The sequence below is a fragment of the Ascidia mentula genome, chromosome 5 (genome assembly GCF_947561715.1).
Source record: "Ascidia mentula chromosome 5, kaAscMent1.1, whole genome shotgun sequence".
NCBI classification, from domain to species: Eukaryota; Metazoa; Chordata; class Ascidiacea; order Phlebobranchia; family Ascidiidae; genus Ascidia; species Ascidia mentula.
This window is the reverse complement of record NC_138570.1, coordinates 1,564,098-1,578,931: the sequence shown is the minus strand read 5'-3', so window position 1 is coordinate 1,578,931 and position 14,834 is coordinate 1,564,098. Positions and strand designations below refer to the sequence as shown.

The following is a 14,834-nucleotide window of genomic DNA, read 5'->3' as shown; positions in this document are numbered from 1 at the left end:
TGTTTTTCCACCGAAAACTGAAGAAAAAAAGATTCCAAGACCACGTACTATGTGTATTGCAATATTAATTAATATAATTTAACATCTTGAGGAATGCAATGAACAACATTTGGCTGAATAATTTTGCTTTGCTTGCAAGAAAGGTTTTCGAAAGGTGCTCAGAGTGGTTCGGCAATTGTGCGACGCGGTAAACGTACTTACATAGGGTGCTTTTGCTTTGCTGCTTATTCGAGTCGAAGCTTGGAGTTGGAGCAGCTTTTGCAAAAGTTATTTTGGTAATATGGGACGCCGAAAGAAACCACTGGCAACTGTTAATTTTGGATATGCACCCCAAGAAGTTATAGACGAGTTTGACACAAACTTTGCTGGAAAAACCTTGGCTGAAGCCCTTGAATTAACTTTACAAGAGTAAGTGGTAGTAGCCTAGTTTTTTTGCTTGATAATTTGTATTATATGCAGTATAAACAGTAAAACATACCAGGTCTAACAGTACTTCAGTTGTACAAAGTATAACATTGCTTTTGATATCCTGACATGATATAAAAGCAGTTGTGTTCACAGAGAAAGCAACATCAAGGGAATGTACTCGTACATTAAATGTGAAGATCAAGTAAACTGGGTGCAGCAAACAACAAACGATGAAATTCAGGAAAATCTTCAAAAATCACTCTTTGAGTTGGATGAATTTGTGTCAAAATTTAGGCTTGACAGCAGAGCGGCTGCCATTGAAATGCTCCTGTTTTGTAACAGAGTAAAGAAAGAACCAGGTAAAAAAATAGCACAATTAAAGTTACATCAATTTTATGTGTTTACAGTTAAACTACAATCTTTTAGTTTGTAAGTTAATAATTCTTTGCAGTTTGTGCTTGTCCTTGCCTTTGTTAAAACCTAATTATGCCTTTGATGCAAAAAAATGGGCGCAGCCAATGCAGTCTATCCTAAACTCAGTTGTTCACTGCACTGGTGGTGAACTAAGTTGTATATAACATTTGCATTATAATGTTAGTCGACAATATCTCAAAATGTGGCGTTTCTCTTGACGTTAATATTGTTTGTTGTCAGTGTGAATATGCAATTTTTCTGCATTTAACTATTATATATATATCATTGGCTTATATTGCCATTTATACTACTGTGATGAATTAAAACTACTGTTTGCATGTGTTGTTTTGTTAAGAACCTATGACAGAAGAACCTGTCCAGTGGAGTGTCATCGAAGTAAATTGTTTTACGGATGATATAAACACGTTGCACAATTCAATCGAGGATTATGCAAATGGAATGAAAAGCAGTGACGGTATTCCTCATAAATTTGTTTTATTTCGCCCAAACTAACTTTGTACACCACACAAGACAAACACCTGATACTATTTATTCATTTTTTAGATATTGCTACAATTAATTTTTCCGAAATGGAGAATATGCCTGATACGAAGCCCAAAATGTTGTCCATCGTCACCAAACAGAAAAGAAAATATACTCGACGATCAAATCCCGATGATCCTACAAAAGTGAAAAAGAAGCGTGGAAGAAAAAAGATGAACACAGGGGGTTTAATATGTACAACATGTGGCAAGGAATTTGCCTTGTACGTACCTCATTCTATCTTTCTTTGGTTGTGTTAAAAATATATTATTTCACTTGTTCTTTGACTGTTAAGCACAGTGTCAACATAATTTTTTGTGGGCTGCGCCTGTTTTGAGACCTATAAGGTCTCTTTAGTGCTGCTTAGTGTAACTATTGTTGATGATCTTGCGAGCCAAACAGCCAGGTAGAGATTCTACTTGGTGGTGACCATTCCATCACCGTCATCCATTGGGTACCATAATTTTTCTGTATTTTAAACTATAATTGTGACACAAGGCTAGCTTTTAAACATGCAGGCACAGAGATTTCCACTTTGTGGTACCTTTCAGTCAACGTTATTCTTGTGGGGTATTATTAGACTTTTTCTTTGACAGTTAAGCACTGTCAGCATAAGTTTTAATTTTTTGCAGTATAATTTATTTCAGTGTTGTTTCAGTCAGTCCATGTTAACTGTCCATGAGCGCGTTCACACCGGAGAAAAGCCATACACCTGCTCTGTCTGTGGAAAATCTTTTGCCCAAAAAGGAAGCCATGACCTTCATGTAACGACGCACATGGACAAGCAGTACACATGTGAACATTGTGGTTTGGCATTTGCCAACAATAGAGGTGATTTTATTTTAGGAACATAACTTACGGCTTTGTTTATCTTATAGCTCATGTAACTGGTCTGAAATATAACTGCTTTTCAGTCAAATTTTTAGTGACATTTTAATTTTTAATTTACTGTCTTAAAACATGCTTCTATTTTGCAGGATTGAAAATTCACACGAGGCTCCACACTGGCGAGCGACCTTTTGTGTGTGAGCACTGTGGAGCCGCATACAGCAGGAAAAGCAGCCTCAACGAACACGTCACTAAGCACACAGGGGAAAAACCTTACTCCTGTTCCATATGCGGACGCGCTTTCAGAAAAGCTTGCAGCAAAGCGAAACACGAACGAATCCATTCTGACGTAAAACCGTTCAACTGCGACCAATGTGGAAAGGGGTTTACCCAAAAGTACAACTTACAAGTCCACATTCGCACCCATGAGAAGAGCGAAGTGCGCGCCGAACAGCGTCGTATTGTGCTCGCACTTCGTGGCGCCGCACAGGACACATAGCCGTGGAATGAGTACCGCTAGGTGGAGCACGAGAACTGTTTTTGTGTAAATGTTTGAGTGAGAATACTACAGTTAGGTCGGGTTATTGGCAGCATTGGTCAAGCGCCTGACCCGTATACTAAAAAAAAACTGATCGGGATTCGTTGCCAGGATATCCTGGGTTCAAATCCCGGTGTGGTCAAAAAAAGAGAATATTATATTAACTGTTGAATGCCGCACCAACCAAATACACGTGTTTGTTGTTTGAAAACATATTTTTAAATAGCCGCCGATATGTTACGTTTGAGAAACTACCTAACCGACATAGCTACTGAATAAACATCCTTGGTCAATTGTCTTGGTCTGGTTTTGTTCATCAATGCACCAGTGCAGGTAGGAAGTATTTAACATTGTATAAGTTAGCACTGTGAAGGTTCAAGGAGTGTTGGTAACCTTAAAAACCCTTGGAAGAGACCGATCAGCTTGTAAGAAGTTCCGTTGGTTTCCATTTATGTCGGTTACTATCTAAACCAGTGGTTACCAACCGAGGGCCAATTGTTACCTTCCTCTTGTTTGCAGTAACTTTGTATCTGCGAATTTAATTGTGGTATAATACATTGAATAAAACGCCTCCAACCCCAAGTTTTAATAACACTATAAACAGTAAAGAGAACAATATCGTCAGTCGAAAAATAGTACAGCCCGGAGCCCGCTGATGCCTTGCAGAGTTTCGCTTAGGCCCACGGCCAGGAAAAAGTTGTCGACCCCTGGTCTTAATTCTTGAACAACCTATTTTTACCCATGATAAAAACAGACAAATTTTGTTGCAATTTTTTTGTTTGACTTCTCGAGAAAGATATACGCGCCATTCTCACACATAAAAATCATATATCTTTCATATTAAAGACAAGTAACAGGTAGACATGTACACGCGCCAAGTCAAAAACTTCGCATAATTCCCGAACTGTTCAAACAGGCTTCGGTGCACAGAGGCTGTCGTTGACCTGCTTCACGCTGTTCGCTGCTGTTGGGGAAATTCGAGCCTCATTGAACATAATCTTGCAGATCGTGCACTGGTTGTAAACCCACTCCGGTTTATTGGAGTTGGGGACAATGGCACATTTTAGATCACGCATTCGATCGCATCTATAGCCCGCTCGCTTGTGCACCAAATATATGGAATTGCAGCGATTCTGTGCATTGAAAACAAGTTATGACATAATTAAAACTTGAAAAAAAAATTATTATTTTTGGCCTCATAGGGCTATTGTATTAATGTGGCGACTAACTGATAATAATATTCTAAAATAAATAAAAGGAGGGCCGGTCTTTAGACAATCGACCTAGTTAACCAAATTGGGCCCCATGCATCCCAAAAAGGTTAGTACACCCAAAACTCTACATTTGGTTTATTTTGGGACGAAACGTACTGGCATTAACATATCAAATTTGGAGAACGAAGTAATGACTTGGGAATCGTAGTTTTGCAATCACTAGTGAGCGCTACGTACCAGTGAAGTTACCAAGCAGTTTTTTTTACAAGTAAAGCTGTGTGGCCCAGTTGACCCCGAACTGCATTGTGGTTCACAATTAAAGACTGGAGTCGTTGCAGGCACACTTGTAGACGTTGGCCAGCTGTCCCCTAAACAATATACCATTATGGTGTAACAGTTCTTGCAAAATGAAATTGGAACTTACCGATTTTGAAGGCGATTGTCAGAAACGCAACAAATAGTCCGAATTTCATTTCAGTGTTTGATTTTGGTATTGCTTTTTTTAAAGTAACAACAATGAATACAATCTATAAAATAACACAAAAAACTTGTTTTGTCATTAACTATAACTCAGAACACGATTGGTTAAACTAATTCAAAGAAACAGCGCAACAATAGTCAACATCTTCAGGCTGCTGCAAGTGCTTGTCGGACGATAATAAACATCCAATTTATAGAAATTCATGCGCATTAATGCATTTAGCACATACTGCGCCTGCAACTGAACCTAAGCAAAGTGGTGGCAGAACGAAAATGGAATATGATCAGTACAACAACTAAGAGTCTCCTTCATTTGAACCTTATAAAGCGCTCTGTTTTTATCGCCAAATCTTGCGCTGAAATACATTTATTTTTTAACCTAAACTTAAACGAACATAAAACAAGATTTTAACTATATTCAGTTTAACTTAGGCTAGACATTGCCAGCGGTAGAACCATAGCATTTTTTAACATGCAAATAGGTTAGTGGGGCAGACCAGCGTCAGCTAATTTAGTTTCTTCGTGAAACATTAACTTTGCATCGTATCTCGTGCCTGTGCAAACCCGAATAAGCGTTCTCCTACTGCATAACGTCTATTTAAAGTGCCGAGAACGCCTCGAGCCCCACGAAGATTGTGGTTCGCATATGACGTCACTTTGCATTATTCACCTCATCACAATGGCGAATATGGCGTCACACTAAAAATTTGTAAGTCATTCTGCACTGCACGTTCTACAAAAATTCTGCCCTTTTTTCGTCATTTTGTTTTTCCCTTTCGCAATACCTGTTCTCGTGGATGTAATTGGCACATTGTGCAGGATTAATTTGCGCTTCACGGTTAAGAATATATGGTGAGTGCCCAATACAAATAGCATTGGCAAAGCCGGTGGGTATTCCCCCACAAAAGTTTTACGCACAGAATTTGTGCAATGTGACGTCACAATGGACCACGGGTCGATGACAAATACAGGTTGTGGTTTAGGGAAATCCCGGCCGCCACCATAAAGTAATTTAAATACATTCCTGTTACAGAAATCACTTAAACATTTATTCTGGTTCGACGGAATCTTTTATACCTCGCGACCACACCAACAACAAATATTATACAAAAATCATGTTTGACCAGGGTGTGCGTGGATTTTATTTGTTTGATTTTTTTTGTTTCACTGCATGAAGCGTTAGTTAGGTTTTTCGCATGCCCAAGTAACAAGTCCTAATGTCATTCACAAAAAAAAGTAACACTAAAACCTCGTAAACCCAAGCACTTATCTGGGCGGGATCGTGGGCTTTCGGTCAACACGGTAAACAGATAGTGGCCCATATATTGTGTTGTAACAATGGGCGCGCTTGGAAATTACAACGTTTTGCGAGTGCGAAAATTCCCGCATCGTGTGATGTTATGCATTGTGCAACCCATAATCGGCCAGCGATTGTTTGTGCGTTTCTGGCAAGGCCACACACCAAAAGCGGTTTCAACAGCGGATTTTTTGCTGACGGAAATCTTGTAGGAATCTCTGCAGAACACGAAAGCGGTCGGAACGTTTATTTTTACGACGCGTGTTCCACGGCGTTCCAGCGGTAGATAAGTTCGAGAATTTGAAATTTGTTCGAAAAACAAATAATTTTTGGAAAGTCCACAACATCTCTCGTAATAAAATAATTATTAATTGTCATTAAAACATGAAGCGAAAACGCTAAATCCTTAAAATAATACTTTCTATGATGACTGCTGCAATAAAGCTGATGTTAATAATATTTTGTGGAATCTCGTCTAAGTGGCGCATGTTGGTTTCACTTCCTTCAAAATTTGTGTGTGGATTTTCCGATGGATCAATGATTTGCATAGGAAAAATACTGCAAAAGTACGGGAGGTTACGAAAATGAACTGAAAGCCCCTGAGTGTGTTTCAAAAAATTCCAGTCGATTTAGGATCACAATTTTTTCTTGAACCTGCATTAACTTATCAGTAATTAATTGTTTTTTAATATATCCCAAACCCAACGGATTTTTGTCATTCCAAATATCAGTTGCGCATCAGATAAAGCATATACAAACCTGGGCATTGTGACGGCACAATTAAAACGATCGGGATATTTCGACACCTCGCCTCTTGTTACATCACAAACAATAGGCTGGTCACGTGCGCAGCAAGATCCGCGCCCGCCACATCGTTCTAGAATCGGTTTATTCCGTCATAGAGAAGACGAGGATGATTCGACAGTGGGGAACTGCTGGTACAGGGTGAGTGAGGTTTCGTGTTATTATGCTTTATACGTTTGTTTTTTGACCCCATCCGGCGGCTGACATTATGTGCAGTTTAGATAGGTTGCCAATCATCGCACGAAGCCGTTTATTACGTGCGGTGACCTCACGATATCTGTGAGATATTTAAATGATGAAATCACAGCACAGTATGTGCTGACAGCTTGTTGTGGCCGCGCATCTAAATGTTTTCCGGGTTTCTTGGTGTCGACTTTACGATTTCGGGGTCATTGCGGGGTCGAAATGCATACCAACCCCCAAAATGATGTCCTTATACGTCAGGGACCTTTACCCAGTGACGTCACTCGCTTCCGTTGTCAGCTTGAAATATATTTCGTTTAAATGCATTTAAAACGAATGTTGTTTGAAATTGGTAAAAGATTCTACAGCAGTCACTTAACGAGGTGATTCACAGTCAGAAAACGTTGAGACCCGCTGGCATTTCGAAACATCTATTTAAAGCGCAATTTCTGCTGAAAAAACTCAACACACGAGGTTCTCTTGCTCGGCATAAGTAAATACTGGCAAAACTCGGCGATTAATTTCCCGAAAATTCCTGAAATAACCCCGGCTTCAATTTGACACCATTTCTGCTGTGTTGCTGCGCGACCTACTGATTTGCAAACAGACTGAATTGCATTTTGCTGCGTTGAGATGACCCCATTAGAATTGGAACGTTCATACGTTTCTCAGGCATGAAAGAATCTGTTTGTCTGTGATTATATTAAAAAAATGGAGAATTTAAAATCGAACCACGTCATACTATCTCACATCATGAACTACCACATACACTTAACCGAGAAATACATTGCCATGTGAGCCTAGAAATCTACACAGTTTGTCGATTTAGGGGTCATAAGTTTGTAGGATTGTTGACGAAATAACTCGAATCAGGATTTTTACCTCATGCTTGCATGGTAGTAATTTCCTCTGCGCAATCTTCCGCTGTTCGCCCTCCCACCTTAGAAATAGATTTGTTGTCATGCGTGGAGCTGGACGGTGTATTTCCCACTGTGCATAGGAGTGTACGATAATCTGAACCACAAGTCTGATCGCATCCTGCTGGCTGCGTAGAAAACATCGTCATTTGTCCATTATAACCTTGGCGAATTTGCGTCGAGCCCTACAATATATCTGTCTAGATTCCTCAACTGTAGTAGCGATGTCCCATGTGGACTGATCGCAACCATTTTGTAACGTTTTAGCACGAAACCATGGCAACGCGCCAACTTTCCGTTTCTAAATTTTCTTTTCTATCGTTACCTTAGCAACCGAGACAAAGTGTCGGTGGTCGAGGCCCCCGCACCACCCGGATGTGACGCAACAACGCGGATGGTCTCCGTGACCATGGGAACTAGCGATTCGAGCACCGACCACAGTAGCGATGACGGTTAGTATATTGTTGTGTCACAATACAAATTATGCATCTTTGGAATTCCTCGACAGACGACAGTCTCTCCACACTTTACGAAGCTGAGGAGGAACCGCCCACCCTGAAAGACAACGATGATTATTACGCAGTGGATGACGTCATAATGGATACCAATTCCTCGACCGTTACTGTCATCCATCGTAAGGATAACTCGCTGGATGACGTCGAGGATATCCCAATGACACCGAAAAATTTATCGGTCGCAAGCATCAATGACGTCACAAACAGGATTTCTTCGATCACGAGAAGGTCAGTGAAGCGTAACCCACGTGATTAAGTCGCGCTTTTCTCAGATTTTGTGTTGTTCGCAGATTACCCGAAGAATCGAGTTTTCTCGGAAAAATTCGCGGCAAACTGAGACCACGTGGGTAACATATATATTATTGTTTATGTCGATGGACGGTTCTGGAATTCGACCTACTTGTCGCTTTATACAATAAGCACTATGACATCACACATTCCATATGTGGCCCTTATCTGCACGAGGCGGGCACAATCAAACGACTGTGGAATAAGCGCGTGTTTATGACAAGACAACGGGAACATTGTCTGTCATAATCGGCGCCACACAAGAAGCACAATCAACATTCTAGAACTGATGCTTCGCGATTGTAACTCGATTTAAATGCCCGCAAACAATAGCAAGACGCGCAACTCGATATGGCGTCCACTACTCGACTGTTAGTAAGGTCGAACTCGCTATCTCCCGCCTCTCGGGCGCGTAACTCGCGTGTTTGTGACGCCACAAAGAAAGCGCTTCGTTTTGCTTTCGCTTCTGGATACCGTCAAACATAGCGACAACTCCTCACAACGATTCACAAGTGAAACTTTAAAAAGATGCATCAAGTAAGGTGAAAATCATGAAAACATCAGACAGGTTCCCATACGCTTATCTGTACCCACACAAACACATCGTTCTCTCACTACCGTTATGTCATAATACCCGTTAGAACCAATCGTTGTGCATTTTGGCTCAGAGGTGGCAAAGAGGCCCAAACTGGCCGATCGGGAGCCAAAACCGATGGTGGGAATGTCTCCTTTCGTGCATGACGCTAACGTGACGTCACAGATGGACGAAACCTCATCGCTAAATACGTCACGGTCGTCGTTGTCGTCTGGGTAAGTTGCATGTTTGTCTCACCGTGGAGTAAAAGCTTTGTCGTAATTTTCTTGCACAAAAACATCGACGTACACTACTTAATACTTAGAAAATTTCTTATAAGCTTATGTGAGCAGTCACATCCAGCATTAGCTCGCCTGCCAGCACCTGTTTTCGTTTGTACATAATTCGTTGGGGGGAAATTTTGTTCTATAAGTATGGCAATATAATTCTTTCAGGTAAATTACGTTCCTCTTTTGCGTCATAGTCCGGTGAACTGGTATGACACGTAAATGAATCAAGTCAACATGTATTAATACATAAAGAATGTTAATTAAATCCACTATAACTATTAGACAATACAATGAATTAACAATGACATCCATCTGTTACGTAACAGAGTGTCGTCTTTTACCACACCCCGTCAACCTCACTTTGTAGTGGTCGCAATCGATTTTGGAACAACTTACAGGTTTGTGACGCCATTAAAAATTACGCCTTGACGTAGAAACTCTTGATTATTGTGTCGCCACAGTGGGTACGCGTTCAGCTTCGTGCATCAACCGGATTCAGTTCATTTAATGCGAAAGTGGACGGGAGGCGACCCAGGCGTCACCAACCAAAAGACGCCGACGATAGCTCTGCTTCAACCAACGGTAAGTACAGGACAAAACTGGCTTTAAGTATCTCTAAAATTCGAGTTACGACTGCATTACGTCACACAGGGCGAGTTTCATTCTTTTGGATTCGAAGCGCGCGATTTTTATCACGATTTGGACGTAAATGAAGCAAAGAAATGGATTTTCCTGGATCGATTCAAGATGAAATTGCATTCGGACCAGGTAAAGATTTCAAACAGCATTTACAGCTAGGCTTAAATTACACTGTTTACTAATTACAAATAATCTTCAAGCATTCCTTAAATGATTTGCTTGATCCCACTGCCATGCACGTGTACAACACTTAATTACGTTCAGAACTTGAGCAAAAACACCCAACTGGAATCTGCGAATGGACGTCTCGTTCCCGCCCTGCAAGTATTCTCACACGCACTCAAGTTCTTCAAGCAGCACGCGCTACAGGTTGGTTTCTAAGCTGTGTGAATTTGCAAATTAAGCGCCAATCAACTTTAAGCCGGAGGGAACGAAAAAAACACAAAAATGGTTGGCGCTTCTGGCATCAGGACGTCCTTACACCACTTGTCGCTCCAAATTAAACTAGAGATCTCGACTGCATGTTGTTAGCAATTATGCAATTGTGGTGTCATAATAGCAATTGTTGAAAGACAAGGACTGTTTGTAAGATACATTTACAGGCTTTTGGATTACGTTTTGCAACCGACTTAATTATTATGATTGCAGGAAAGGACAAAACCGCATTTGGAATGTAATTGTACAGCTTGTTTGGCATTCAGAAGTAATTTTGCCTGAAATTTCTGCATTATTCAGAAATTGACAAAAGCTTTATTGATCGGAAAGTGTTCTGCTTTGTTAATTTCTGTTTAAGTTGCCAGGAACCACTGAAGACCTACATGTTAAGCTGGTTCTGTTAAAAAACATATACCCACTGTTAAAAAAGATGTTAACTTTCTTAGATATTTTTGTTTGCAACAAACTTAACTTTTTTAAATGGCCAGGAATTGTCCGATGAGATCGGTACGCGCATGCGCAGTAACGACGTTCGATGGGTCGTCACAGTGCCAGCTATCTGGCGCCCCCAAGCGAAGCAGTTTATGCGACAAGCAGCTTACCAGGTTATTTCCCCCCTTTTTTTATTTATTTATTTATTTTACCCTTCTTGGAAATATCCTATAATATTACCCCTAACGGAACTTTGTTGTATTTTTTAACTGTCAATCAATCAAAGAAAACAAAGCATTTAAACTGAATACTAGTAAAATAAATATGTTTTACCAACTCAGGCCGGTCTCGCCTCGGAAAAGTTCCCGGAACAACTTGTTATTGCCCTCGAACCGGAAGCTGCGTCAATCTTCTGCCGGAAGTCGCGCCTCTCACAACTGCAGAGCGGATCGTCCGATGACGTCACAGTGGAAGACACCCTTACGATTGGAAGTCAATACATGGTTGTCGACTGCGGCGGCGGCACCGTTGACGTCACGACGCACGAGGTACTGGGGAGTGGCGGACTGAAGGAGGTGGAGGCTGCGAGTGGTGACGCGATGGGGAGTGTGGCGGTCGATCGAAGCTTCGAGAATCTTTTAAGGAAGATTTTCGGAGCGAAGTTTATCGAGACCTTCCAGAAAAAACGACCTATTGGTTGGGTGAGTGTCGTTGCCAAAAGACGTGTGTTTATTGTAAATATGTCTTAACCTGGGTTTTGGTTTTAAATAAATATATTTGTACAATTTATCAGGCTCTGTGCCAACCAGGTTATATCACTTATTGCACCTGACGTTTTTCTTTTTCTATATGTTTTTAGTAATTGTTTACCCTATTTTGGTTTTAACTAATGATATTTGTACTATCAAGCTCGGATCGTATCATATTGATACCAGGCCCAGTAACTATGATAAAAACAAATGTATGGATTCGTGGCGTTTTGCTTCTTCCGTATCCGTATATATAGTAATTATTTACCCTATTCAGTATTGAAAAGTTTTTTCCGTAAAAACACACCCTCAACAACCCCCCACTGAGAATCGAACTCCAACCGATTGTGACGTCACTTAGGTGGATATGATGATCGCGTGGGAATCTCGAAAGCGTTCGACGAGCCCAGATCGTATTTCCCCCCTCAATGTTGCCCTTCCATTTTCCTTCATCGACCTACACCGAAAAGTTAGGGGATTCACCGTCGAGACGGCGCTGAGGAACTTCTCGGATTCGAACATAAAGTGGTCGCAACAGGTGGGTTCAGAAATGGCGGGAAACTGAACACTCAAACAACGTAGATTGAACAAATAATTTTTATCCTCAAACAGGTTGTCATGGTTGCTTAGGAACAGATATTAGATATTGGGTTTTTTCCTCATCACATCAATGCCATTTTATAGTTAATTTTTCACTCTGTTCCAAATTTAACATTTCTTGTCTTCAGGGAATGCTGCGAATATCATCGTCGCTCATGCGTGACCTCTTCACGCCCACACTCAACGCCATTACGTCACACGTGACGTCACACATCAACGACCGGGTTTCTCATCTGTTTCTGGTGGGCGGCTTTGCGGAGTCCCGGATGTTGCAGAGTGCCATCCACGAGGCGGTCCAGGACACAGTGAAGGTCATAATCCCGACAGATGCCGGACTAACCATCCTCAAGGGGGCGGTGTTGTTCGGTCTCGACCCTACTGCAGTGCGCATGCGCACAAGTCACCTGACGTACGGTGTGGGTAAGTATCCAGTTTTCGTTCAGAAATACTTCGACTTAAAGTGGGTCAAAAACCCATCATACAATTTTTTATCGTTGGTAGAAGTGATAATGTATGAGAGTAACGAATTTTGCCGAAGGCTTTTACAGCAAACACTCTTGAGTAAGCAGTTGGATAAAATTAACAGAACAATTTCGCAAAAGTCTCGCTCCTATTTGTCAAGAAAAAGTGTGGTTGATCCTGATTGGTTCGATGACAGTGAAGCTATGTTAGCTCACAAAAACCTTGATTCAATTATTCTGTGATGGTCCATGGTTTTCATCACATATATGTGTATAGTTACATCAGTACAACTTGAAATATATAATAAATGATTGATCAAATCTTGATTCTCTGCAATTCACCACCAACCGAATAACAACCACCCGTGTACAATTGTTCCCACGCTCCACTCATGCAAACTCTTCACATGCATTTTCGTGTTGTCAGGAATTCTCAACAAATTCGTGAGCGACCTCCACCCCGTCAGCAAGAAGCTAACACGTGGTGCCTCGGTCTGGTGCAAAGACGTATTCGACTCTTACGTCAGAGCTGGTGACGGAATCGCTCTGGGTGATCTCGTGCAGCGCAGCTACGCCCCCGTGCGGCCGGAACAATCTGAGGTGGTGATAAACTTTTACAGCTGCGAGCGATCCGACGTTCGATTCATCGACGAAAGTGACGTCACAAAGAGCGCCACACTGCGGATCAAGTTGCCGAAGACGAGCATTGTGACGCAACGACGCCGCGAGCTGCGGATTTCGATGATGTTCGGCGACACGGAGATTAAAATTGATTGCTTGGACGTGACGACCGGGTCACGTGCCGACGCAAAAATCGACTTTCTTTCCTAGTTCTGGGAATTCCCCCGCCAGCATCGTCGATTGGCCTCATGAATTCTTCATAGCTGACTGAAAAGAGTTGCGCTGATATCTCGCCGTTATAGTGAACGGAGACAAGTTATTGGTGAATGTGGACGTTGTTTGCGTCTCAACCCAATGGTTGGTCTCAATTTTACAGCCTTTTTATCTTGCCAAGTCATGTTCTTAACAAGCTTAACTACAAATAAGCATGAAGCCAATAATATGAACTCTGTGAGCTGCATACAGATCGTCTAAAGTTATACCAAGCTGCACTGATGAGACCTTATAGGTCGAAACAGTGTCCATTTGTCTGCAGCTCACAGAAGTTTCTCAATGATTGTAAAATGATTAAAATTGCTTTTATAAATCACATACAAAACCTAAAAAGAAGAAAAATGTTTCTTTTCGTGACCCTTCAAACAAAATGACAACAAGATTTAAATCCAACTTGGGTTAAACTTTTTTAAACCACAAAAAGGTTAAATAATTGCAACTGATTTGATCGGCGATCGGTTGAAATGTGCTACCTCCATTACGTTAATGTATGAGTTATTTTTGTTTTGCTTGCTTACGTGACTTACACGGCAGACTATGGACGTCATCCACATTTCAAACAACGGTAACCACTCCTATATCTGTCATACGCCCCACACTCGAGCCCCATGAACCACCCAAGTCTCGTGATTGTTACGTCGAAAGGTCGATTGTTACGTAAATAATGCAAGTCATGCGGTTGTTAAACAACATCCGCCTGCCTGTCTGCGCATTTGTTACTTTGGACGGTCGCATAACTTGGTTTAAGTAAATTAATTTTAACCCATGTGCCCGCAAGGCGTACATTATCCCTTGACTGCGATTCTCCTTTACTCGTGCAAGCAGTGATGAATAATTCTCGGTTGGTATTTCAGAGTTGCAACAATTGTAAACAGACGGGTATGGTTGTGTTGTAACCCTAAGTGCCCCAATCAAATTCAACCTTTGCAATGCAAATACATTTTGTCGTAAATTTGCGTCACGGGCAGCGACTTTTGTTTGAGGTGTGACCTAACTGCCGTCCGAACTTTGGTTTTCCATCATTGTGAAGAGGCATGATTCGAGCAAGCAACTACAGTACACAAAATCCTTTTGTTCAATTGTACATTGTGAAAATCTTTTCTACGCACTGTTAAATTGTATTTCTTGTGTTGTTTATAAACGACTATTTGCCTGTTCAAGCGACACCACTTGCATGCCCACTTGCGCCCTCCACTGATGTTCTCGATTGTCGCCATGTGGTCGGCAGGCGTCGCCTTGCGTTGCGTCACACGGTTCATAGGTCAATCATAAGCCGGCAATAAATGCACCACGCCTACCGAGAGTGCACGCATTGTGTCGATGTGAGCTTG

At 41.4% G+C, this 14,834-nt stretch overlaps 2 protein-coding genes across 2 annotated transcripts; both read left to right on the top strand.

The window, feature by feature from the left end:
- The first annotated feature begins 243 nt into the window (after positions 1 to 243).
- On the top strand, positions 244 to 3,025 carry LOC145901620 (uncharacterized). Its single transcript, XM_082989364.1, has 6 exons — positions 244 to 408; positions 562 to 767; positions 1,178 to 1,297; positions 1,387 to 1,588; positions 2,024 to 2,196; positions 2,343 to 3,025. The coding sequence occupies exons 1-6, from the start codon at positions 281 to 283 to the stop codon at positions 2,690 to 2,692; spliced, it is 1,179 nt and encodes a 392-aa protein (XP_082845490.1). The 5' UTR covers positions 244 to 280; the 3' UTR covers positions 2,693 to 3,025.
- Positions 3,026 to 6,629: 3,604 nt separating this feature from the next.
- Positions 6,630 to 14,773, top strand: LOC145901608 (heat shock 70 kDa protein 12A-like). Its single transcript, XM_082989349.1, has 14 exons — positions 6,630 to 6,667; positions 7,957 to 8,078; positions 8,135 to 8,369; positions 8,432 to 8,484; positions 9,098 to 9,239; positions 9,620 to 9,691; positions 9,755 to 9,875; positions 9,945 to 10,061; positions 10,197 to 10,301; positions 10,856 to 10,972; positions 11,141 to 11,500; positions 11,910 to 12,086; positions 12,277 to 12,568; positions 13,037 to 14,773. The coding sequence occupies exons 1-14, from the start codon at positions 6,636 to 6,638 to the stop codon at positions 13,438 to 13,440; spliced, it is 2,349 nt and encodes a 782-aa protein (XP_082845475.1). The 5' UTR covers positions 6,630 to 6,635; the 3' UTR covers positions 13,441 to 14,773.
- Positions 14,774 to 14,834: the final 61 nt, after the last annotated feature.